At 44.5% G+C, this 26621-nt stretch overlaps 2 protein-coding genes across 2 annotated transcripts; one reads left to right on the top strand and one right to left on the bottom strand.

Moving 5' to 3' along the window:
* Window positions 1–11409: 11409 nt before the first annotated feature.
* On the bottom strand, window positions 11410–18467 carry LOC123143863 (uncharacterized). The gene is made up of 2 exons (XM_044562866.1): window positions 17986–18467; window positions 11410–12954 (listed from the first exon to the last, which is right to left on the bottom strand). The coding sequence occupies exons 1-2, from the start codon at window positions 18333–18335 to the stop codon at window positions 12825–12827; spliced, it is 480 nt and encodes a 159-aa protein (XP_044418801.1). The 5' UTR covers window positions 18336–18467; the 3' UTR covers window positions 11410–12824.
* Window positions 13375–16676, top strand: LOC123143860 (tyrosine-sulfated glycopeptide receptor 1-like). The gene has a single exon (XM_044562864.1). It carries the CDS (start codon window positions 13444–13446, stop codon window positions 16621–16623), a length of 3180 nt encoding a protein of 1059 aa, XP_044418799.1. The 5' UTR covers window positions 13375–13443; the 3' UTR covers window positions 16624–16676.
* Window positions 18468–26621: the final 8154 nt, after the last annotated feature.

Here is a 26621-nt window from a genome sequence, read left to right as displayed (position 1 = left end):
CAAAGCGTATATTCCAACTGCGAGATGCTTTGCACCAGTCCATAGATGGATCGCTGGAGCTTGCACATTTTGTTAGCACCTTTAGGATTGACAAAACCTTCTGGTTGCATCATATACAATTCTTCTTTAATAAATCCATTAAGGATTGCAATTTTGTTATCCATTTGCCAGATTTTATAAAATGCGGCAATTGCTAACATGACTCGGACAGACTTAAGCATCGCTACGAGTGAGAAAATCTCATTGTAGTCAACACCTTGAACTCGTCGAAAACCTTTCGCGACAAGTCGAGCTTTGTAGATAGTAACACTACCATCAGCGTCCGTCTTCCTCTTGAAGATCCATTTATTCTCAATGGCTTGCCGATCATCGGTCAAGTCCACCAAAGTCCATACTTTGTTCTCATACATGGATCCTATCTCAGATTTCATGGCCTCAAGCCATATGTCGGAATCTGGGCTCATCACCGCTTCCTCATAGTTCGTAGGTTCATCATGGCCTAGTAACATGACTTCCAGTACAGGATTACCGCACCACTCTGGTGCGGCGTGCTCTGGTTGACCTACGAAGTTCTGTAGTAACTTGATCTGAAGTTTCATGATCATCATCATTAGCTTCCTCACTAATTGGTGTAGGAATCACTAGAACTGATTTCTGTGATGAACTACTTTCCAATTCGGGAGAAGGTACAATTACCTCATCAAGTTTTACTTTCCTCCCACTCACTTCTTTCGAGAGAAACTCCTTCTCTAGAAAGGATCCATTCTTAGCAACGAAAATCTTGCCTTCGGATCTGTGATAGAAGGTGTACCCATCAGTCTCCTTTGGGTATCCTATGAAGACACATTTCTCCGACTTGGGTTCGAGCTTATCAGGTTTAGGCTTTTTCACATAAGCATCGCAGCCCCAAACTTTAAGAAAACGACAGCTTAGGTTTGTTGCCAAACCAGAGTTCATACAGTGTCGTCTCAATGGATTTTGATGGTGCCCTATTTAACGTGAATGCATCTGTCTCTAATGCATAACCCCAAAACGATAGTGGTAAATCGGTAAGAGACTTCATAGACCGCACCATATCTAGTAAAGTACGGTTACGACGTTCGGACACACCATTACGCTGTGGTGTTCTAGGTGGCATGAGTTGCGAAACGATTCCACATTGTTTCAAACTCGTAACTCAAATATTCGCCTCCACAATCAGATCATAGAAACTTTATTTTCTTGTTACGATGATTTTCCACTTCACTCTGAAATTCTTTGAACTTTTCAAATGTTTCAGACTTATGTTTCATCAAGTAGATATACCAATATCTGCTCAAATCATCTGTGAAGGTTAGAAAATAACGATACCCGTCGCAAGCCTCAACACTCATTGGACTGCATACATCAGTATGTATTATTTTCAATAAGTCAGTTGCTCGCTCCATTGTTCCGGAGAACGGAGTCAGACATCTTGCCCATGAGGCATGGTTCGCAAGCATCAAGTGATTCATAATCAAGTGATTCCAAAAGCCCATCAGCATGGAGTTTCTTCATGCGCTTTACACCAATATGACCTAACGGCAGTGCCACAAATAAGTTGCACTATCATTATTAACCTTGCATCTTTTGGCATCAATATTATGAATATGTGTATCATTACGACCGAGATTCAATAAACCATTTACATTGGATGTATGACCATATAAGGTTTTATTCATGTAAACAGAACAACAATCATTCTTTGACTTAAATGAATAACTGTATCACAATAAACATGATCAAATCATATTCATGCTCAACGCAAAACACCAAATATTCAAGACCTTATGCTTCTGGTTGACCAATTGGAAAGGCGTCTGACTGCTAGCTCTGCTATGCTCAATCAAGGTTCCAGACTTCAGCTTCTAACTTCTGTCCTATCTTCCATGCCCATTTATTTTTTATGTTCTCTGGATATCCCTATGGGTATTATCAAGCAGCTAGAGAGGATTGAGAGGCAATGCCTTTGGCGAGGAAATTCGGACACACCTAGGCAATCACTAGCTGCATGGGACATGGTTTGTAGACCTAAGTAGAATGGTGGTCTTGGAGTGATTAACCTCCATTTACAGAACCAGGCTCTCTTGATCAAGCACCTCCATAACTTCTTTAACAAAGAGGATATTCCTTGGGTGTCTTTGATTTGGGATTCTTATTATCATGGTGTTGTGCCACAAGCTACAGTGTTGTGTGGTTCTTTCTGGTGGAAAGATGTGTTCAGACTGGCTGATAATTACAGAGCAGTAGCCACTGTTTCTGTCAACTCTGGCGATTCGGTGCTGTTCTGGTCTGATGGTTGGTTTGTGGGTGATTCTACACGTCCCCTTCGGGATAGACTGCCTTAGTTATTCTCTTATGTTCTTGATGATAAACTATCTGTGGCAGAATTCCTCTCTACTTCTGAGGTGTCTTCATTGTTTAACCTGCCCATTTCCCAAATTGCTGCTGCACAACTGGATTGTTTGCACAGGTGGATTTCTGATTTGCAACGTGATCCTTTGGGAAATGATGTTTGGTCTTGGATGGACAAGGGGGTGTACACTGCAAAGAGTTTCTATACTCTCATGCACTCACACTTTCCAGTTATTCCTCCATGTAAATGGCTATGGAAGAGTAAATGTACAATGAAGATCAAATGTTTTGCTTGGCTGTTGTTCTTTGATAGACTGAACACAAAGGATTTACTGGTTCGGCGACACTGGAGGAGCAACGAGGAGGACAATCTCTGTGTCATGTGCCCGGCCAGGACTTATGAGGATAGGATCCACCTGTTCTTCACATGTAATTTCAGTCTCAGAGTTTGGAACTATCTGCAAATTGATTGGTCACACCAGGGGGAGATTGGAGAGACTGCCTGCTTCATGCTCAGACTAGCTTTGGGCACCCTTTCTTTTTTGAGGTTTTTCTCACTGCTGCTTGGTGCATTTGGATCACACGCAATGGGAGGACTTTCAGGTAGATTAGGCCCTCTTTTAGCTCTTGGAGATGTCTGTTTATTCATGGCATCTCCCTGTTGGTGCATAGGGTTAAGGATAGCATCAAGCCAAAACCTCTTGGTTGGATTCAGAGCCTTCCATAGGCTTCTCTGTATATTTGTATATAGGTGAGTTCTTTAGATGTTTCTTGGGTAAGTTTTGTTGCTTTGTAAATATTTGTAACTCTTTCTTTGTACTGTGTGAGATGAATAAAGGACTGTGGGGCTGTTGCCTCACAGTAAATAGTAAAAAAAACGCAAACACCAAATAACATTTATTTAGGTCCAACACCAATCCTGAAGGTATAGGGAGTGTGCGCTGGTGATCTTATCAACCTTGGAATCACTTCCAACTCACATCATCACCTCGCCCTTAACTAGTCTCTGTTTATTTTGCAACTCCCGTTTCGAGTTACTACTCTTAGCAATTGAACCAGTATCAAATACTGAGGGGTTGCTATAAACACTAGTAAAGTACACATCAATAACATGTATATCAAATATACCTTTGTTCACTTTGCCATCCTTCTTATCCGCCAAGTATCCAGGGCAGTTCCACATCCAGTGACCATTTCCTTTGCAGTAGAAGCACTCAGTTTCAGGCTTGGGTCTAGCTTTGGGCTTCTTCATGGGAGTGGCAACTTGCTTGCCATTCTTCTTGAAGTTCCCTTTCTTTCCCTTGCCCTTTTATTTGAAACTAGTGGTCTTGTCAACCATCAACACTTGATGCTATTTCTTGATTTCTACCTTCGCTGATTTCAGCATCGTGAAGAGCTCGGGAATCGTTTTCGTCATCCCTTACATATTATAGTTCATCACGAAGTTCTAGTAACTTGGTGATAGTGACTAGAGAACTTTGTCAATCACTATCTTATCTGGAAGATTAACTCCCACTTGATTCAAGCGATTGTAGTACTCAGACATTCTGAGCACATGCTCACTGGTTGAGCTATTCTCCTCCATCTTGTAGGCAAAATACTTGTCAAAGGTCTCATTCTTCCCGACTCGGGCATGAGTCTGAAATACCAATTTCAGCTCTTGGAACATCTCATATGCTCTGTGACATTTCAAAACATATTTGAAGTCCCGGTTCTAAGCCGTAAAGCATGGTGCACTAAACTATAAAGTAGTCATCATACCGAGTTTGTCAAACGTTCATAACGTCTGCATCTGCTCCTGCAATAATTCTGTCATCTAGCAGTGCATCAAGGACATAATTCTTCTGTGCAGCAATGAGGATAATCTTCAGATCATGGACCTAGTCCGCATCATTGCTACTATACAACTTTCAACTTAGTTTTTTCTAGGAACATATCATAAATAAAACGGGGAGCTACATCGCGAGCTATTGATCTACAACATAGTTATGCAAATACTATCAGGACTAAGTTCATGATAAATTAAATTTCAATTAATCATATTACTTAAGAACTCCCACTTAGATAGACATCCCTCTAGTCATCTAAATGATCACGTGATCCATATCAACTAAACCATGTCCGATCATCACATGAGATGGAGTAGTTTTTAATGGTGAACATATCTATGTTGATCATATCTACTATATGATTCACGCTCGACCTTTCGGTCTCAGAGTTCCGAGGCCATATCTACATATGCTAGGCTCGTCAAGTTTAACCCGAGTATGCTGCGTGTGCAAAACTGGCTTGCACCCGTTGTATGTGAAAGTAGATCTTATCACACCCGACCATCACATGGTGTCTCAGCACGAAGAACTGTCGCAACGGTGCATACTCAGGGAGAACACTTATACCTTGAAATTTTAGTAAGGTATTATCTTATAAAGCTACTGTCATACTGAGCAAAATAAGATGCATAAAAGATAAACATCACATGCAATCAAAATATGTGACATGATATGGCCATCATCATCTTGTGCCTTTGATCTCCATCTCCAAAGTACCGTCATGATATCTATCGTCACCGGCATGACACCATGATCTCCATCATCCCGATCTCTATCAACGTGTCGTCACATGGTCGTCTCACCAACTATTGCTTTTGCAACTATTGCTATCGCATAGCGATAAAGTAAAGCAATTATATGGTGCTTGCATCTTATGCAATAAAGAGACAACCATAAGGCTACTGTCAGTTGCCGATAACTTTAACAAAACATGATCATCTCATACAACAATTTATATCTCATCACGTCTTGACCATATCACATTACAACAAGCCCTGCAAAAACAAGTTAGACGTCCTCTACTTTGTTGTTGCAAGTTTTACGTGGCTGCTACGGGCTTAGCAAGAACCGTTCTTACCTACGCATCAAAACCACAACATTTTTTTGTCAAGTGTGTTGTTTTAACCTTCAACAAGGACCGGGCATAGTCACACTCGATTCAACTAAAGTTGGAGAAATAGACACCCACTAGTCACCTGTGTGTGAAGCACGGCGGTAGAACCAGTCTCATGAACGCGGTCATGTAATGTCGGTCTGGGCCGCTTCATCCAACAATATCGCCGAATCAAAGTATGACATGCCGGTAAGCAGTATGACTATTATCACCCACAACTCTTTGTGTTCTACTCGTGCATATAACATCTACGCTTAGACCTGGCTCTGATACCACTGTTGGGGAACGTAGTATTTCAAAATTTTGCCTACGATCACGCAAGATCTATCTAGGAAAACATAGCAACGAGTGGGGAGAGTGTGTCTACGTACCCTCGTAGACCGAAAGCGGAAGCATTTAGTAACGCGATTGATGTAGTCGAACGTCTTCGCAATCCAACCGATTCAAGTACCGAATGCACGGCACCTCCGTGATCTGCACACGTTCAGCTCGGTGACGTCCCTCGAACTCTTGATCCAGTTGAGGCCGAGGGAGAGTTCCATCAGCACGACGGCGTGGTGACGGTGACGATGAAGTTACCGGCGCAGGGCTTCGCCTAAGCACTACGATGATATGACCGAGGTGTGTAACTATGGAGGGGGGCACCGCACACGGCTAAGACAAATCTTGAGTGCCTTTGGGGTGCCCCCTGCCCACGTATATAAAGGAGGGAGGAAGAGGAGGCCGGCCCTAGAGGGGGCGCGCCAAAGAGGGGAGTCCTACTTGGACTCCCGGTCCAAGTAGGATTCGCCCCCCCTTTCCTATTCCAACTAGGAGAAGGAAGGGAAGGAGGAAGAGGGGAGAAGGAAAGGAGGGGGGCGCCGCCCCCTCCTAGTCCAATTCAGACCAGCCCATGGGGGGGGGGGACGCGGCCACCCCTTGAGGCCCTTATCTCCTTTCCCGTATGGCCCATTAAGGCCCAATACTTCCCCCGGCGAATTCCCGTAACTCTCCGGTACTCCGAAAAATACCCGAATCACTCTGAACCTTTCCGATGTCTGAATATAGCCTTCCAATATATCGATCTTTATCTCTCGACCATTTCGAGACTCCTCATCATGTCCGTGATCTCATCCAGGACTCCGAACAAACTTCGGTCATCAAATCACATAACTCATAATACAAATCGTCATCGAACGTTAAGCGTGCGGACCCTACGGGTTCGAGAACTATGTAGACATGACTGATACACATCTCCGGTCAATAACCAATAGCGGAACTTGGATGCTCATATTGGATCCTACATATTCTATGAAGATCTTTATCGGTCAAACCGCATAACAACATACGTTGTTCCCTTTGTCATCGGTATGTTACTTGCCTGAGATTTGATCGTCGGTATCACCATAGCTAGTTCAATCTCATTACCGGCAAGTCTCTTTACTCGTTCCGTAATGCATCATCCCGTAACCAACTCATTAGTCACATTGCTTGCAAGCCTTATAGTGATGTGCATTACCGAGAGGGCCTAGAGATACCTCTCCGAAACACGGAGTGACAAATCCTAATCTCGATCTATGCCAACCCAACAAACACCTTCGGAGACACCTGTAGAGCATCTTTATAATCACCCAGTTACGTTGTGACGTTTGATAGCACACAAGGTGTTCCTCCGGTATTCGGGAGTTGTATAATCTCGTAGTCAGAGGAACATGTATAAGTCATGATGAAAGCAATAGCAATAAAACTTAACGATCATAATGCTAAGCTAACGGATGGGTCTTGACCATCACATCATTCTCCTAATGATGTGATCCCGTTCATAAAATGACAACACATGTCTATGGCTAGGAAACATAACCATCTTTGATAGCATACTAGGGACATTGTGTTTTGTCTATGTATCCACGCATGTATCAAGTTTCCGGTTAATACAATTCTAGCATGAATAATAAACATTTATCATGATATAAGGAAATAAAATAATAACTTTATTACTGCCTCTTGGGCATATTTCCTTCAGTTACCATGAAGGAATACCAACACCACGAAAGCTCACCCTATTCTCCTTGAGATATCATGACAAATGCTATTCTTAACCACTAGTGGTAGACTTGAGACTGCCACTTTGAGATAACTTTCTGGGGCAAATCACAAGTTGATTATCAAGATAACTCTTCCATTTATAATGAGAAAGGAAATTTCTCAATTTGGGAATTTGAGATGCGGGGCACCTGTAGTATATGTGGAGGGTTGTGGTTGACGGTTTCAATCCCGTCAACCCAAATAACCCAACTTCTCAAAAAGCCTTTGATGATCAACTCAATGATTCCACATGCATATTGATAAGAAAGGGTTTGTCTTGAAGGAGAGAAGGAACCTTATCATATCGAATCCTACCAAGGAAATATGGGATAATATATTGTTGGCCAATACCGGGACCTCCACACTTCAACTCTCAATATATGAAATGGCCAAAAGTGAGACACACTTCTTTGTGTTGGAAACGAATGCAAAACCTCAAGATCTTCATGGCCGACTCAAGGCCCTCGTTGTGAAGCTTTAAAGCTTTAGTGTGAAAAGTCCAATAATGGATTCATCATCACCAACCGGTTTCTTGTTGAGAAGTTGTTGACCGCTCTTGCTCCTCACTATGATGACATGGTATTTCACGTAAGACGCGAGTTTGGTTTCTCGAAGATGATGGATTGGAACTTCCGTGCAACGTGAAGAATATGTGTCCAATGGGAAGAAAGTGGCCGCCATGACAAAAGGTCTGACCAGGCCAAGCGTAGAATTGAAGGCCAAGCATGTAAGAGTTGTTGAATCAAGTGACAAGGAAGAAGGTTGACTCCGATGAATGCCCCTCATATGATCAAATGGCTCTTCCCCGCCAGATATATCATTTCGGAGGGATTTGATTGGGCCCCGTCTTGTGTCATGGCAACATCTTCTATCCCGTTTGGATTCGATTAACTTGACACAAGGGCGGGATGTGTTTCGCTGGAATCTTACTACATCTGGGTCCTTCACAGTTGACTCTATGTATCGTGCACTATCGCACACAGAGATTCCAGTGGCCAATAATAAACAAATCTGGAAATCGAAGATGCCACTAAAAGTTAAGATTTTCATGTGGTATCTTCGGAGAGGAGTTGTGCTAACTAAAGACAACCTCGCTCGACGCAACTGGAAAGGAAGCAAGAAACGTAGTTTTTGTACTCATGACGAGACAATCAAACATCTCTTCTTTCAATGCAAGTTTGCGCGTTCTACATGGTCAGTTATCCAAATAGCGTCAAATTTGTATCCACCAACAAGTGTTACCAATATATATGGTCACTGGCTTGATGGAATACCAAATACTTTTAGTACGCTAATACGGGTGGGAGCGTCTGCCTTACTATGGTCGCTTTGGCTATGTAGAAATGATTACGTTTTTAATGGCAAAATCTCTTCTCCTATGCAGGTTATTTACCATTGTACGCACTGGCTTCGTATGTGGTCTACTCTGCACCGAACGGAGTACCAATCGCTGTTCAAGGCGGTGTGTATGCGGTTGGAGCGGGTGGCCAGGGAGGTTTTTACCCAACATGGGTGGCAGCATAATCTCCGAATCGGTCCACCTTCTCCGTCGACATAGGCATAGTTTCGGCCCCATATGGCTTTACTGTTGCCACTTTGTCGTTTTTTATATCTTTTGCCAGACTGTTTCTTTGATGGCTGTGTGCATCTTAGCTATGTAGAGGCCGGGTGTCGCTCTTTATGCTTTGTATCCGCTCGATGCTACATTTTGAGTTAATAAAAGCGCCCTTTATCGAAAAAATGATCAAATGGCTCTCTTTGTAGTTAGTGTGGTTTAAAAAACAAGGGCAAGTTATCAGTGAAGAAGAAAGTGAGCCCTTGCTACAATTGCGAGAGTCACCAAAGCACTTTGCCGATGGGTGTCCATATAGAAAGAAGACAAGCTAAGATCCCCTAAGAAGAACTTCTTCAAGAAGGTGTTGCCCAATCCTTTGAATGCCAAGCTCAAGAAGAGGGAAGACAAGACTATGATTGCTCCGACCCCAATGATGTTGTGGGTATTGGTGGTATAGCCCAATCAAACCTTATCAACAAGAAAGATGAAGTGATCAAGTACGACTACATGAAGGGCTACAAGGGACTACATGAAGTAATTGCCAATTGCCATTGTAGGCGGCAGTGTCCCGTGGTTTTGCGGAAAGAGATCGTGAGACCCTCTCCCGCGTGTGACAGCTGGCGGTACGAATCTTAAAGGAGCGGCCGTCATATTCCTCGTTTCCCCCGTTTCCAAATCGTGATTCCCAATCTCTTTGACGCCCCCAAACTCCAGCCGCCGGCGAGATAAGCCCAGCTGCTCGCCACTTCGCCGCCGGTGTGCTCCTCGCCACCAGGTACACCAACTCAGCTAGGCGCGCTCCATCCCCGCCTGCAACGGCCTCGTTCGTCGGTGGCCAAGTTCACGGCGCCACCCCAGCTACTTGTCGCCGCCGGCCACAACAATGCGCCTCCACTCGCCGCACCGCTGGCACACTAAGCATGCTGCACGCAACCCTTGGTTGCGGAAAAGTTTTTGGCCGCCGGTGTATTACTAACAATCAGCATGCTCCCTGTAAATTGTTGTTTGACATGAGCTGTCAAAAACTGAACATAGGCAGCTCTTTTTCTTCCGAATTTTGTTCATACAAGATGTGGCCCATGGTGTAAACGAATTTGATGTGCATATCAATGAAAGCTTATGACATTTGCCTTGATATGTTGTCAACAATTCAGGCTTGTTATTTGGGCTTAACGTTGTGATTATCCATGTGAAAGGGCAAGTGATCATCGCCGCTGCATATGTTGCTACCTAGCAGGGATGAGTCTTGTGGGTTTCTTGAGGCTAGGTAGCTGGACATGTCAACCTACTAGCATGTCTTGTTTGTTTCTTGTTGGTTCCTCAATACAAAGTTATATGTTTCAGGATAGAAACACTATTTGTGGAAATGGATATGCATGTGAGCTTGTAGGTTGTATTCTTGGCTGATAAAAATTCTTGACAACAGATACACGAGGAGCTTTGACTACGAGGAGCTTTTATTCAGAGTGTACATCAAACTCATTTATACTATACAACAGAAAAGCTCCACAATCCGCATCAAAACTATCCTATCTTAACTTAAGAGAGAAATTTCTGAAGAAAACTGAACAAATCATCAACTATCCCAAACTACTTGACTTCAACAACACAATGTGTAATCCTTTTGCCGTCCTGCTGATCGTCTTCCGTCAGTGTTGACCGAACAACAATGTCTGTGCATCTTCTTTTTGCTCCATTGTCAATGAATAAAAGGATTACTCCAACACGAACATATCCAGCAGAATAAAAGGATGCAGACGGAGAGAGCACATAGTTATGTGCTTGTGTTGCAACCAGCAAATGAACAGACATGCTCTCTCCTTCAAGTTATACGTTTGCAAAGATGCAGCCAGCAGGTCAATGTGGAGTAACTAGGACACATCCAGCGGAGCAGAGCTGAGGAGGTGGCCATGGACGGAGCGCCGGTGGCTGCCCAGGCGGCGAGGAACTTGATCTTGGACGGCGGGGGAAAACAACAGGGATGGAGCTCTGGTGCTTCTGCGACAGATAGCTTGCAGCGGCGACGATGAGCGAGAGTAGACGCCACAGAAAGAAAGCGGGTTCAGGAAAAGGTTTGAGCTTGCGGCGGCGGCGTGGACGCCGGAGAAAGGAAAGGGGATCCAGATATGGTAGCGGCTGGATGTTTGGAATAGGAACGGGATTAGCGGTTGGAACTAGAGGATTAATTAATTGGCGGCTGTGTTGAGATTCGCTGGGTAGGGTCTCACGATGGGCTGGGTACAACCCGGTCATATAGGAATTTTTTCCGCTTTCTGTAAGAGGAAGTACAATAGAGCTGAGTCAATGGCAACTAGTATATTTCTGCTTTTTTTAATGCAACTAGTATATTTCTGCTTAGTTGGAGAAAAGAGAAGAGGAGAGAGAAGATGAGCGGACTCTTCGTGAAGAGCCAGCTCTAGGCTCTAGCACGTGCTCCTAAGCACTTTGTGAGAATGAAATGTAGGCCACATAATAAAAAAATAGTACACTCTTTTGATCTACTATTGTACACGTTGACTATAAGATAGGTTGTAAATGATATGACACTGTCTTATAGCCAGCAGCTGGCTATACTATTAACCATGCTCTAACGAAAGTCTCGACTGCCGCATGTTGTGGAGCCCAGGTACATCAACATGTTGAAACACACGCTTGATCCCCAGCCTGACACGGCAAAATACTCAGTGTCGCTTGATCCTGTGTGTTGTGTCCTTGCCTTTTGTGCCCACACAGCATGTTCTTCAGTCGGCACTAGCAGAAAAAGAAAAACAGAGAGATCAGCGATGCAAGTACATACTAAACCTGACAGCAAAAAGGAAGCGATGCCAGCGCTGAAGTTTCTGAAAGCCTTCATCGTATAGTGCCTGACACAGAAAATTAAATTCTACTCCCGAGGTTTCGAAAAAAAAGGTATTACCGAGCTCACATACACCCAGGTCGGTAAAATCCGAGGAAAAACAGCAACCAAAATTTTATGAGAAGTCTGTTTTCAAGCTTTTCCTCAAAAAGTGACATCTATGGTGTCCTGTGCAAATGGGGAAAATCAATGCTTCAAAAATGACCATTTTAGAGCACCAATATTTTTTCACGGAACCACTGATTTCATTTATTCACAAATTTTTGCATGTAGGTAGAACACTCAAACATGTTTTTTTTATATTTTTTTGGATTTTTATTGTTCACAAGGGTGCATGTGAGCTCAGGAGTCAAAACTACATGCCCCCCTGGCACATGCTATTTTTTCTCCTAATTAGAAGAGGAAAATTGTAACCACATATATAATTATCAATGATAGAGTGCATCATCTAAATAATAATAGTTGTAACAATAATGATATAGTGCACCTAGTATCATCAATCATGACCCAAGAACTTCCAACTCAAATAATAAAGAAATCATCACCCATGAACTAAAACTAAATCGATATGAAAAGGAAAATGCTCAGTCATTTAAAAGCTTGTTGCCATCATAACCCATAACTGTGTGCAAAATTTAAAAATTATCTCAAACTATACAACAGTTGAATCGATCTTATGTCCACATAATGGTTGACAACTGGCAATGTTAATAGCTTTAATAAAAGATAATCTCGATGAGGGTGGACGTTCCGCTACCAACTTAAAATATTTCTAAGATAAAGACATGGTTCTGTCCCTAAAGACCATGACCATACCAGCATGATCCGAGCCAACTGATCAACCAGCCTGCCACTGCCAAAACTCACACGCTACCCAGTTTACTTCGAATCGTTTCCGAACCACAATATAATAAGTGCGACAGTGGAGCCAGGAGAACGAAAAACAACAGCAAACGTAAACATCAGACGAAGCTCGCTCGAATGATAAGGGCAAGTAACCCGTCAGGTCAAGAGGAAGGAAGAGAGAACAGATCACCAGCAGGTCAACCATCCACCCCGTCCATTAAGCAACAAAGATTGCTGCTCGCCATCGCAAGCACCTTTCAGAATATTCTGCAAATCGTTACCCACCTCTTCCTTTCCTTTCAAAACAGGCCTTTCCCTGTTCACAAAAAGGCAAAGATGCGTCAAGAAGTAAATTTTCTGGTCAAGTTCTAGCGGGAAGAGCTTAGAGTTGTTTTGAAGCCGGTAAGAGAAGTGAGTAGATTAAGGCATGTTGTACAAATTAAGTAAGGACTGAGTCAAGGACGGCTACACAATCTACAATGCAGTTTTTTTTCTGTACGGGCGGCGTTCAGGAAGATTGGACAGTTGACTTTGTCAGTAGATTACAGCAGACAATAGTGGAATAATGAAACGTCGGTGTGAACTAGGAAGCTGCTGGTGTGCTGGTGGCAGTTGTGTAAAATCCAATTTTCATGACCTTGATTTCCTTCATGGTGACTACGACTACAAGTGGACGAAATAAAATGGGAGCAAAATCTGCTTCGTTCCTTCCCCATCACACGCTTTCATGATTAGACCACCATTGATGCATCCAGTCAGGGCACAACTTTAGCTCTTGCTTACATGCTAGTTTCACCAGAAAACCATGCAGACACTCCATTTCTCCAACAAGAAATGCAGCAAAATATTAGGCATACCTTCCTTTGGCCTTACTCTTGTGCTGCTGGTCTGCTTGGCCTCTCCTATCAGTTCCTGCATGGAGCAGGAGAAGGGCGCCCTTCTCCAGTTCCTTGCCGAGCTCTCACAAGACGGCGGCCTTGCTGCCTCATGGCAGAATGGCACGGATTGCTGCAAGTGGGAAGGGATCACCTGCAGGCAAGATGGGACGGTCACCGCTGTCTTGCTGCCTTCGAAGGGCCTTGAGGGGCACATCTCACAATCCCTTGGGATCCTCATTGGGCTGCAGTACCTTGATCTCTCTGGCAATTCGTTGTCCGGTGGTCTGCCGCTGGAATTGCTATCGTCCAGCAGCATTACTACCCTTGATGTTAGCTTTAACCAGCTCAACGGAACACTCCAAGAGCTGCCATCGTCAACCCCTGGCAGGCCTCTGCAGGTACTAAACATCTCAAGCAACTTATTTGCAGGACAGTTTCCATCCACCACATGGAAAACAATGGAGAATCTGATTGCAATCAATGCCAGCAATAACAGCTTTACTGGGCAGATACCAACTCAACTCTGTAGCACCTCGCCATCCCTCGCTCTGCTGGATCTGTGTTTCAACAAATTCAGTGGCAGCATCCCCCCAGGACTTGGTGATTGCTCCAAGCTGAGAGAGCTCAGGGCCGGGTATAACAACCTCGGTGGAACACTCCCAGATGAACTTTTCAATGCTACCTCGTTGGAACACCTGTCTTTTCCTAACAATGGATTACATGGAGCTATTGATGGTACAAACATAGCCAACCTCAGAAATCTTGTAGTCCTTGATCTTGGAAGAAACAACTTCAGTGGCAAGATTCCAGATTATATAGGCCAGCTCAAGAGACTGGAAGAGTTCCATTTGGGCAACAACAACATGTCAGGGAAGCTCCCGTCTTCTCTTAGCAACTGCACAAATCTCATAATAGTTGACCTCAAGAGCAACAACCTCAGTGGAGAGCTTACCAAGGTCAATTTCTCCAACCTGCCCAATCTAAAAACATTAGATCTTTGGTTAAACAGCTTCACAGGTACAGTTCCAGAAAGCCTATACTCATGCAGTAATCTGACTGCACTGCGGCTATCAAGCAACAACTTACATGGGCAGCTCTCATCGAGAATAGGCAATCTGAAGTATCTCTCCTTCTTGTCACTTGGTAAAAACAATTTCACAAACATCACAAATGCAATTCAGATCCTCAAGAGCAGCACGAATCTTACCACCCTACTTATCAGGAACAACTTCAGGGGGGAGCGCATGCCAGAGGATGACATAATTGATGGCTTTGAGAATCTTCAGGTTTTGAGCATTGGAGGTTGCCAATTGTATGGAACAATACCTCTATGGATATCAAGGCTCAGAAATTTGGGGATGTTACTTTTAAATAGCAATCAACTCACAGGACCAATACCAGGCTGGATAAACTCCCTAAGCCATCTCTTCTTTGTGGATGTGTCAAATAATAGTCTTACAGGAGAAACCCCATTAACCTTGATGGAGATGCCAATGCTAAAATCAACTGAAAACGCAACTCATCTGGACCCAAGGATCTTTGAGCTGCCTGTATATGATGGTCCATCACTTCAATACCGTGTTGTTACATCTTTCCCAACAATGTTGAATCTGAGCAACAACAACTTCACAGGTTTGATTCCCGAACAGATTGGTCAGTTGAAAGTGCTTGCTTTACTTGATCTCAGCTTCAACAAGTTATCTGGGCAGATCCCCCAATCTATTTGCAACCTGACAAAGTTGCAACTGCTAGACTTGTCCAGCAACAACCTCACAGGTGCTATCCCAGCTGAATTGAATAGCCTGAACTTCCTTTCAGCATTCAACATTTCAAACAATGACCTAGAAGGGCCTATTCCATCTGGAGGCCAGTTTAATACATTCCAGAATTCTAGTTTCGATGGGAATCCAAAGCTGTGTGGCTCTGTGCTCACTCACAAATGTGGTTCAGATTCATTATCTATGTCCACCAGAAAAAAACGAGATAGGAAGGCTGTTTTTGCGATTGCATTTGGTGTGTTCTTCGGTGGGATCACAATTCTTCTGTTTCTGGCGTGTCTCCTTGTCTCAATCAGGCAGAAGGGTTTTAGGGCAAAGAATAGAAGGGAAAGTAACGGAGAAGCTGAAGCAACTTCATTCTACTCTAGTTCAGAGCAAACATTAGTGGTGACGCGGATGGCGCAAGGCCAGGGTGAAGAAAACAAGCTCAAATTCAATGACATTTTGAAAGCTACGAACAACTTTGACAAGGAAAACATCATTGGATGTGGAGGGTATGGGTTAGTCTACAAGGCAGAGCTACCTGATGGCTCCAAGCTGGCAATTAAAAAGCTAAACGATGAAATGTGTCTGATGGAAAGAGAGTTCACTGCCGAGGTTGATGCTCTCTCCATGGCACAACATGAAAATCTTGTACCTCTGTGGGGTTACTGCATCCAGGGAAACTCAAGGTTTCTCGTATATTCCTACATGGAGAATGGAAGCCTGGATGATTGGCTGCATAACAAGGATGATGATGCTAGCTCATCTCTTGACTGGCCGACTCGGCTGAAGATCGCAAAAGGAGCTAGCCTGGGACTTTCTCATATCCATGATGTCTGCAACCCTCAAATTGTCCATCGAGACATCAAATCCAGTAATATCCTACTGGACAAAGAATTTAAAGCTTATGTTGCAGACTTTGGGCTAGCCAGATTGATTCTTCCCAACCAAACTCATGTAACAACTGAACTTGTCGGTACTATGGGTTACATTCCCCCTGAGTATGGGCAAGCATGGGTTGCTACATTGAGAGGCGATATGTACAGTTTCGGAGTAGTACTGCTTGAGCTGCTCACTGGAATGCGACCTGTTCCAGTCCTATCAACATCAAAAGAACTTGTCCCATGGGTGCTGCAGATGAGGTCCGAGGAAAGGCAAGTTGAGGTCTTGGATCCAACACTTAGAGGAACAGGATACGAAGAGCAAATGCTGAAGGTTCTTGAAGCCGCTTGCAAATGTGTCGACCAAAATCAGTTTTCGAGGCCAACTGTCATGGAAGTAGTCTCCTGCCTGGTCAATATAGGCATATGCAAAGATCAGCCAAAATACAATGAACTAAAAACATGATAGACAATCTTTGCATTTTCGAGCACGATGTAGTTTTAACTTTCTTAGTTTCACTAGAACTACTACTTCCGATAATCTTAGAGCAATCAACGAGAAGTTGTACTTCGGGCGGGGTCATGTACCAGAGGCAATATTCTAATCAAGCCAAAGCTGCCCATGTTTTGCATTCATATCTGTCATTATTAGTGTTCAGCCAGGAGATTCTTGTGGCATGTTTTCTTAGTTGTACTCGGCCCACTAATCTTGTACATGGAAATTTTCACTACAATACACATGAACAACTCGCCCCCCCCCCCCCCCCCCCCCCCCCCACCCCAAAAAAAATCTGCACACACAAAAAAGAATCTGTACACATTTGAACAATGACACAAACAAGAACTGGTAAAAAATCGATAAAAGTTGTTTAGAGGTGAACAAGAAAAACGCCAGGGATGTTATCATGATATCATGATAGTAAGTTTGATAATTGTTGATAGTTGGTACAAAATGGTTAGAATGATACTAACTTACTAAGTATGGTTGTTTTCTAACATTGGCATACAGAAAACTCCTCGTTTCTGGTGAACCGCAAGAGATTACAGCACAATGCTTCCTATATATTTTAAGATCATCTTTGTATGCACTAACTAATGTGCTATAGCTGCATAGTGGACGAAGGCAACGAGGAAGCTAACTCCAGATTATCAACATATTTAATCCGAAAGGCAAATCCAGTCGGCACCGTTAATTCGAAATGTCATGTCCAAGAGTACCTTTGCAGAGTCCAGGAGGCACATGCTTGGTGATTGGTGAACAAGGCCATACACAACAACAATTCAGCCCAACTGCCCCGTTTATATGTACTGGTTCTCGTATTGTTCTAGTAATTACAGCTGCCATGGATACCAATAGACATCTCCACGAGACCACGACCTTGACAGCGAGCACCAAGTCGCCCGGGTCCCAAAATAACAGTCTTAACAGGTCGCCATTTTAAGCTATACGTACTACTTCTTTAAGGATTATTTTAGGAAATTCATCTTTCTTGAGATATTTCTATAAGTATTATACCCCATATGCTTAAGTTTGACAAGCACGCGGCAAAGTATAAACGAGTGGAATGGTTGTCATTTCTCGGTGAAGTATTGAAATGGTTCCCATTTAAGTGAGATGCTATGTGCTGTGGGCTGTCTGCTTTGGATCAGACAATTTTAACTGCCGCCGTAGTTGGAGACGAATTACTGAATTACTACTAGACAAGAAAATGTTTGGTTGGTCCAAAATTCGAGAGGAATGAGATGAGATTTAATAATACGAGTACCATGTATTGGACACTATCAGAATACGAGAGGAATCACGATCAGAAGCACCTAGGCAACGTACCAGGTCCAAGGATTCACGCGGCCGAGAAACCACCCAGCTCGCCGCTCCGGCACGTACGCGGTACGCACACGCGTCAGAACGCGTCCCCAGACTGATCTACGAGCCCGAACCAGCTTATCGACGGCCGCTGTAACGGTGTAAGAACCGGCATCCGGGTCGGCATTCCGCCGAACAGCCTGAGCGCGCCCCTGCCGAAGCGGCCGGCGCTGGGCACGAAAGGCCGGTATTGCGTCGGAGGTATGGATGGCGCCGCGCGCGCGTGGAATGGAGTGAGCGTGGAAGCGAGGATGCCGCGCGAGTACGGAGGCATGCACGAAGAGGCTAGAGGCACTTCCGGTGAGAGTGGCCATTGAATCGCCGGGGACTGAACGAGGAGCGACGGCGATAGAGCGCGGCGAATGTCCAGACTCCAAAGTAAGAGCATCTCACTTGTTCGGCCCCCAGGCGCACCGGCGATTGTGGTTTGGCCTTCGGCCGGAACTTTTTTTTTTCGTTGGGGGCGATCTAGTTCCTAGCCACGCCTGGGTTTCGGGCTAAGACGTGTATAAATTCAAACTTAACATTTTCCGCTAAAAAAAAGGCACAAGTTCGATGATCAACGGCTGACATAAAGTTCGGCGATTACCATGCTACAGTTCGGCGATCAATTATACTCGAAAGTTCGGCGTTCAAAAGGAAATACACGTAGGCAATGCATCAAACGGCGGCGTGCTCCTCCGGCGTCGGACTGGCGGGAGTCGGCATGCTCGGGCTGGTCGGCGTCGGCGCGGCTTCTGTGCTGGGCGTCGTGGAGACATCATCACTCGGGCTTGGCGGCGGCGTTGGGGTCGGCGTGGGAGTTGGCATGTTCGTCGACAACATCTGGTTCAAGATGAGGCCGCGCTCCGCCAAGTACCACGCCTTGACCTGCTCGTCCATCGTCGACATATCCGCCCCCATCAGGAATGCCAGGTTGGTGTTCTTCTTCTTCGCAGCGACATTGGTCCGGAGTAGGTCAAGCTTGACGGCGTTGTTCGTCATCAACGGTGACCACCGCACCTCGGATTTCTCTTCCCTCCGGGCGGCGTGGTTCTTGGCGTCGGCAATGCACTGCTCGATGGACGCGTGCAGCTGCTCGGTAGCCGGTGCAGCGTCCTTCGTCGTCTTGGCTCGTTTGTTGCCGTCAGGGCGACCATCCGCCGCCCCCGGCGTGGGCGCGTCCGGCTTGTACGTCTCCTTGGCCTTGGCGAGGATGCGCCGGATATCCGTCCACTTCTCGCACTTCTCGATCCGCGAGAACACGTGGAGGTACTTGAACTCTTGGTCGGTGTTGCTGTCCTGGCGGTACATGGCGAACATCCGAACCATCTGCGCCGAAGAACAAGTGTCGGCGACGTACACGGCGAAAAGAAGCGAGAGCCGGCGTCTGTGCATACCTGACTCTCGACGTTGGCGCCGCTTTTCGGGCGAGCTGCGATCTCCTCGGCGATCCCATGCCATTTGTTGCAGGCCGTTTGGATGATCGCCCAATGGTTCGCCATGGCCTTCGAGCCGCGCTTCATGTGGATGGTGGCGAAGTAGGGGTCGACCAATTTGCGCTCATCAAACTCCGACTTGATGCGCTCCCAGTACGTGTCGGCGTTCTGGTTCATGCCGGTGATCGGGTCGAGGCAAACGGTCTTCCATGCTTCGGCGAGGCACTCGTCTTCTTTAGACGCCCACTTGACGCGTGGCTCGCCGGTCCTGCCCCCCCCCCCCCCGCCACTTCTTCTTTTTCCTTTCCTCGCCGGCGCAGGCGCCGGCTCCTCCTCCTCCTCGCCATAGTCGAGCTCGTCGTCCATGTCGCCGGCGAGGTCCGTTGTATCGTCTTGCGCCTGGAACCCGGGGGAGGCGGCGGCGGCCGAGCCGCTCGTGATGATCTCTTCCATGCCGGCTTCCGTCGCGTCGGGGTTGCTGAAATGCAACGACGAGGCTTGCGAGAAGTGCAAGGCGCCACGGCACAGAGGCGGTGTACGGGGGTACTGGACGTCGGTGAACGCGGGCGAGTGCGTGCGCTGGTCGGGGTTCAGACTGGAGGGTGAGGCGCGGTGGCCATGCGGAAAGGTGATGTTGGGGTTGAATCCGCCATGTGCGTCGTCGCCGGTGTAGCCAGGCGATGGTGCGCACCCCCAGGGCTGTGGCAACGACAAGAAGATGGCCGGCGACCTTACGCTCTGCTGGCTCCAGGCAGCTTGCGGGGCGTGGCCGCCGGGTGGATTCATCATCCCTGCGCGAGACGCCTCTACCTGCTCCACCGCCGCCGCCCTGTGCCGGGCCCTCTTGGCGTTGAGCCTATTCCGCCGGTCGGTGGTAACAACCTCCCGGCGCCGAACCTCTGCCTTCCAGTCGGCGTTCGACATGGCCGGTGGTTTTGCCGGCGGCGCCCTCGGTTTCCTCTGCTTCGGCTGGGTGGCATCGGTAACGGCAGCGGCGCGATGGGCCGTATACTTCTTCAGAGACATGGTGGGATGACGGCCAGATGGCGGGGAGAGGGAGGAGAATGGCGGGAGAAGAGGGGCAGAAGGGGGGAGGATGGAGGGGAAATGGAGGGGAAAAGCGGGGGATCAGCGGGAAAAAGTGCCGTCTCTCACTGACAGAGCGGACCCACGCACCTTTTTGCTTCGGCCGACGCCCCCAGGCGGCCCCCGGGGACTTGGGTTCGGCTCGGGTTCGCCGGCTATTATTTCGGCCCAAACCGGCGATAAACAAGGTCCTGGGGGCGCGATTGGGCCGATTTTTCGGTGCCGGCGCTAAAAAAGAGCCCTGGGGGCATGTTGGGGGTGGGGGGAGGGGGGCGAGTGGAGATGCTCTAAGCGGTCACCTGCATCGGCCCGTAAATGGGCCAGGCCCAGCGCCGATGGGAGGTGCGCGTTTGCGCGAGCAAGCCGCACCTACACACGCATGGTTCCTATATTGGCGCGTAGGTCGTCGCATAGAACCGTAGCACGTACCCCCTGCGTCTTTCCTTCCGTTATCAGACCGGCCCACTTCGCTTTCCTTCCTCTGGTTCTGCCGGTTCTATTCTTTTTGTTTTTTTTTGTTTTTTATGTTTTCTACACTGTTTTTTCGTTTTTCTGTTCTTTTCAATTTTTTCTTTCGTTTTTCTTTCCCTTTTTTCTATTTTCTTCTTCTTCACTTTTTGACTGTTTTTGGCATTTTTTTATTTTCGAATTCATTAACATCTTTTTTGTTCATCGAATTCAAAAAATGTTCAACCGTGCAAAAGAATATTCAACAATCCAAAAAATGTTCATCCAATTCATTTTTTTGTTCATCAGATTTAAGTTATGTTCATCAAAATTCAAATGTTTTTTATCAAACTAAAAAAAATGTTCATCGGTTCCTTTTTTCATTGAATTTTTTGTTCATCAGATTCAAAAAATGTTCATCACATTCAAAAAAAATTCACTGAATTAAAAATTTTGTTCATAATTTTTCCCAATTTTTTTCTCTAACACAATTTTTGTTCTTAAAATAAAAAAATGTTCATCAAATGCCAAATTTGTTCATCGATGTTCAAAATAGGTTCATTAAATTCAACAAAAGTTAATTCATTTGGAATCATGAACATTTTTTACAAATTTGTGAACACTTTTTGAATTCACCAACATTTTCTTGAACCATGAACATTATATTAAATTCAAGACAAGTTTTTTGTAATCATGAACATTTTCTGAAAATTCATGTACATTTCACGAATGTATGAACTTTTTTTGAAATTATGAACAGTTTTTTAAATTCGTGAACACTTTTGAAATTTGTGAATATTTTGTAATCATGTATATTTTTTGCAAATTAGTGAACATCTCGCGAATGCATGGACATTTTTTTGAAATCATGAACATTTTTTTAAAATTCGTGAACATTTTTTAAATTTGTGAACATTTTTTTTACAAATTCATGATCATCTTTTGATTTCCCGAGCACATTTTTAAAATAATATCGAAATCACGATTGTTTTTTTCAGAATTAGCAACTTTTACTGAAATTTAGAAGCTGTTGATATCCTGAATTATTGAAAAAAGAAAAAAAAAGCATAGGAAAAGACAAAAAAAAACAGGTGGCGTGCCAGCCGCACATTGGCCGGCCCCGAAGGGCGTGAAGGGGGGAGTGGGGTGTGTGCGCCCGCTGCATTCTCAGCGCGTGGTGCGCCACATAGGAGCTCTCGCACACGACCTGTAAGCCTCAAAAAGAAAAACCCGAGACCTGTGATTCTAAAAAAATGCACTATGCCTGTTGCCCATTAAAATAAAATAAACGCACAAGTCCTTTTCCGAAAAGAAAGTTGTCATGCTTGACAACTAAAGTTGCCATCCCGTCACACTCACTAAATTTGTCATAAAAAACATTCAGATCTGCCATGTGTTCGTGTCACACGTGTGACACTTATCAGGATTTTTAATATTTGCAGAAAATCCCTGTGTTTATTGGTCATAACGGCACGTGTCGCCGCCTGGGCCAATCCAATCACTTGCTCAAAAATTCCAATCCGCTAATCCTCCACCACATGTGATGCGCCACCTAGACATTCGCTCGCGCTCAGCTACACGTTGGACCGTAAACATGCTTCTTCTTTTTTTTTTTTTTTTTGGCGAAGAGCAAACATGCTTCTAATAATCACTGAAAAAGTAGACTAAGATGTGGGACTGGAACTCATGTCCGGAGGTGTAGTTTTCTATGTTGTAACCAACTCAGTTCAATCTTGAGACGAGATACAAAAGTTTTCCTTTTAACATGCAAACTATCATTTTTAATTTCCATCTATTGTCCATCCTGCCATGAACTTCATGGCACGTATGATTTTTATGCCATTGGCTAGACATCAATTTGATCGATCGGCTAGCATGTACGCTTGCATTTAGCCGGAGCTTTGTCTAGATAAAAAAGGGTTCGTACATCACCACCTTCGAACATCGTTGTAATGGGCCACATCCATGGCCCTCCTCAACTTTCATGGTCAGCAAAAACTAATCTCATGCGAGGGGGTCGTATGTTTTGCTTAACAGTTAAATAGTACCGCCTCACCCCTTTATAGCAAATCTCATCGATTTATACGCATTGCAAGTTGTCGAGAGAATCAATAAGGTGCCTTGAGAAATAACAAAATGAGGATGAGGCGTAAGTTCGATGGCCATATTTCAAATAATAAGAAACAAAGAGACCCGAGATTCGGTGGCTGCATTTGCAAATAAGAAATAAAGAGACCTAAGGTTCGATGGTTGCACTTGCAAATAAGAAATAAATAGACCCATGGTTCGATGGCTGCACTTGCAAATAAGAAATAAAGAGACCCGAGGTTCGGTAGCTGTACTTGCAAATCTATATACCTACTTTTTCTTACTAATAAAGAGAGATAATATTCTTGGTTTGGTCCCTCTTCCACGTAGCTCTCTCAGTAAACAGTGAAGATAGCTTGGTGTGGGGGTTAGTTCTTATAATTAATCTATGTCAACATGGTTTCAATAGCCAAATCCACGGGGGATGTGAAAAACCAGGGGCTGATGAAAGGATGCTCGGTGGTGATGTCCTGCTTTATTTCTTCTGCAGAATTCTCATGCATCTTCTCAACTTTTACTTATTCCTTCCTTCCTTGAAACTGACAGGCCAATGTGTTGCGAAAAGTTGATCCAATCTATGGTGATACAAACCTTAATTATTGACTTTTCTTTACTATATGTCCCCAACCACAGTGAAGATCTGGATTCATAGAAAACTAACTAATAAGAGTTTGTGTTCTGTGGTTTTAATTATGTTTGCTACGGACAATGGTTCTAACTATGCAAATGGACACTAGATTCATTATTGTTTTATTTTCCTTACCCTGCATTCATATACGTATGCTTGTATTCTTTTCTGTTTTATAGGTTTTTGGACATGTTTCGACATTTCTCTGCTTGTATTCTTTTCTGCTTTATAGGTTTTTGGACATGTCTCGACATTTCTTTACGAGTAATCACACTTCAGTCTCTTAGCAGGTAAGGCGGATCACTTCAAAAAATTCCCATATATCTCGAGTATACTATAGAAGCAGGTGTGACAACGTCTGTGCTCACGAACTACCAAAGCATATTATTCTAGATCTAGTGGGAGTTTATCCAAATTATTATCCGTTGTATTATATTAGCTTCATCTTTGTAATTTGTATTTGATGAATTATGTTTTTTCACATTTTAATATAAATTCCCCTTTTTGTACATTTATTGTGAACTTGCAGCTAGGTGTTTATGCGCCACAGCATGTCCCCTCTAACATATTTTTTCCATCCATTTTTACTGAAGATGTAAGTGTACTTTTTTTGGAAATGGAGGCATGCCCCCGGCCTCTGCATCATGGTGATGCATGCAATCATTTTATTAAAAATCCACAAAGTACCGTTATAATAGTCTTACAGCTCGCAAACGGAGCAAAGCAAAAGTAAAAAAAGAAAATTATATGCTGACAAAGGCAACTGATACGGTAATATGAAGGATAAGCTCCCTAGACTCCTATCCTGTTATGCGAGCACCATCCGAACCGGTTGAAGATAACCCGAGCTACCATCTCCCATTGGTTGCACCCAGTAACCAAAGGCTCCCTGGAGTCCATAGGAGTGAGCAAGGACCACGTACGGATCCAAGCTGTAGCTCTCAATATGACCTGCAAGAAAGTTAAAGCCTGCAGTTCCATATAGCCCATAATAGTGCACATATATCAACCCGAATACGAGCCGCAGTAATCTATTCAACCCCGGCTAACCACGTCCCAAACAACGACGCAATATCGACTGGAGGATTAATGTTGAAAGCTATATGAATTGTTCTCCAAAGTAGTTTGGCAAGTGGGCATTCAAGAAATAAGTGTTGTATTGTTTCATCATGATCACAAAAACAGCACCGTGAACTTCCTATCCATCGCCTCTTAATTAAATTGTCCTTTGTGAGTATCACTTGCTTGTGGACAAACCACATAAAGATTTTAATATGAAAATGAACCTTAACCCTCCAGATGTGCAGCGACCTTGGGATTGGGCCAGAGTTAATCAAATCCATATAGAAAGATTTCACCGTATAAATCCCATTTTTAGTTAACTTCCATTGTATCGAATCCAACTGGTCGAAGAGTTGAACTTTTATCAATCTCCGAATCAAATGCATCCAGACATTCCATCTCTCACCAACTAACACTCGTCGGAACTGAATGTTCAAGGGAATAGATTGAAGGACTGTTCCTACGTAATCCTCCTTACGTTGCACAATATTATAAAGGGTGGGATATTGGACGGCCAGAGGCGTCTCTCCTAACCACGTATCCTCCCAAAATCTTGTTGACATCCATTGCCAACCAAGAATTTGACCCTACGAAAAAACAAGTCCTTCGTTCTCATAAGTACCTTCCAGAATGGCGAGTCAGTGGGTCTCATGGTAACCTGGGCTAATGTTTTCGAGTGTAAATACTTATTGCGCAGAATTTGTGACCACAGACCCTCCGGTTCTGTCTCTAGTCTATATAGCCATTTGCTCATATAAGACATTTATTCTTAATTTCTAAGTTCTCAATACCGAGACCCCCTTGGTCTTTAGGTCGGCAAAGGATATCCCATCGCGCGAGACGGTATTTCCTTTTGGCTTCATCAGACTGCCAGAAGAAGCGAGATCTAAAGAAATCAAGTCGCTTCCGGACCCCTTTGGGAATTTCGAAGAACGAAAGTAGAAACACCGGCATACTAGTCAATACCGAGTTAATCAGGACTAGCCGACCTTCATATGACATAAGCTTTCCCTTCCAACAACTAAGTTTTTTCTCAATTCGTTCTTCAGTACACTTCCATTCTTTATTGGATAACTTATGGTGATGGATCGGTATACCCAAGTAACTGAACGGTAAGGCACCTAATTCACGTCCGAACAATTGTCTATAAGTGTGTTCCTCGTCTTTGGCCTTCCCAAAGCAGAATAACTCACTCTTATGAAAATTAATTTTTAAGCCAGACAATTGTTCGAAGGGACATAAGATAAGTTTCATATTACGTGCCTTAGCCATGTCATGTTCCATGAACAGGATAGTGTCATCAGCATACTGTAGAATGGATACCCCTCCATCGACTAGATGAGGAACTAACCCCTCTACATGGCCATGCTGCTTGGCCCTGCCAATAATGACGGCCAGCATATCTGCCACAATATTAAACAGAAGAGGAGACATGGAATCCCCTTGTCTCAACCCCTTATGAGTCTGAAAATAATGACCGATATCATCGTTCACCTTGATTCCGACACTACCTTTTTGGACTTGGGTATCCACTTGGTTCCTCCAGGCTTCACTAAAGCCTTTCATGCGCATTGCCTGCTGAAGAAAAGGCCATTTGAATTTATCATACGCCTTCTCAAAATCCACTTTGAAGATAACCCCATCCAGTTTCTTCGTGTGGATCTCATGAAGCGTTTCATGCAAAACGACCACCCCTTCCAGTATGTGTCGCCCTGGCATGAACACTGTCTGGCTTGGTTGGACCATTGAATGAGTTATTTGTGTCAATCTATTGGTTCCAACCTTTGTGAAAATTTTGAAGCTCACATTCAGCAGACATATGGGTCGGAATTGTTCGATCCGAATTGCCTCATCTTTCTTTGGTAGCAGCG

The sequence above is a fragment of the Triticum aestivum genome, chromosome 6D (assembly GCF_018294505.1).
Source record: "Triticum aestivum cultivar Chinese Spring chromosome 6D, IWGSC CS RefSeq v2.1, whole genome shotgun sequence".
NCBI lineage: Eukaryota > Viridiplantae > Streptophyta > Magnoliopsida > Poales > Poaceae > Triticum > Triticum aestivum.
The sequence above is the reverse complement of the archived record's forward strand: the minus strand, read 5'-3'. Positions and strand labels throughout refer to the sequence as shown.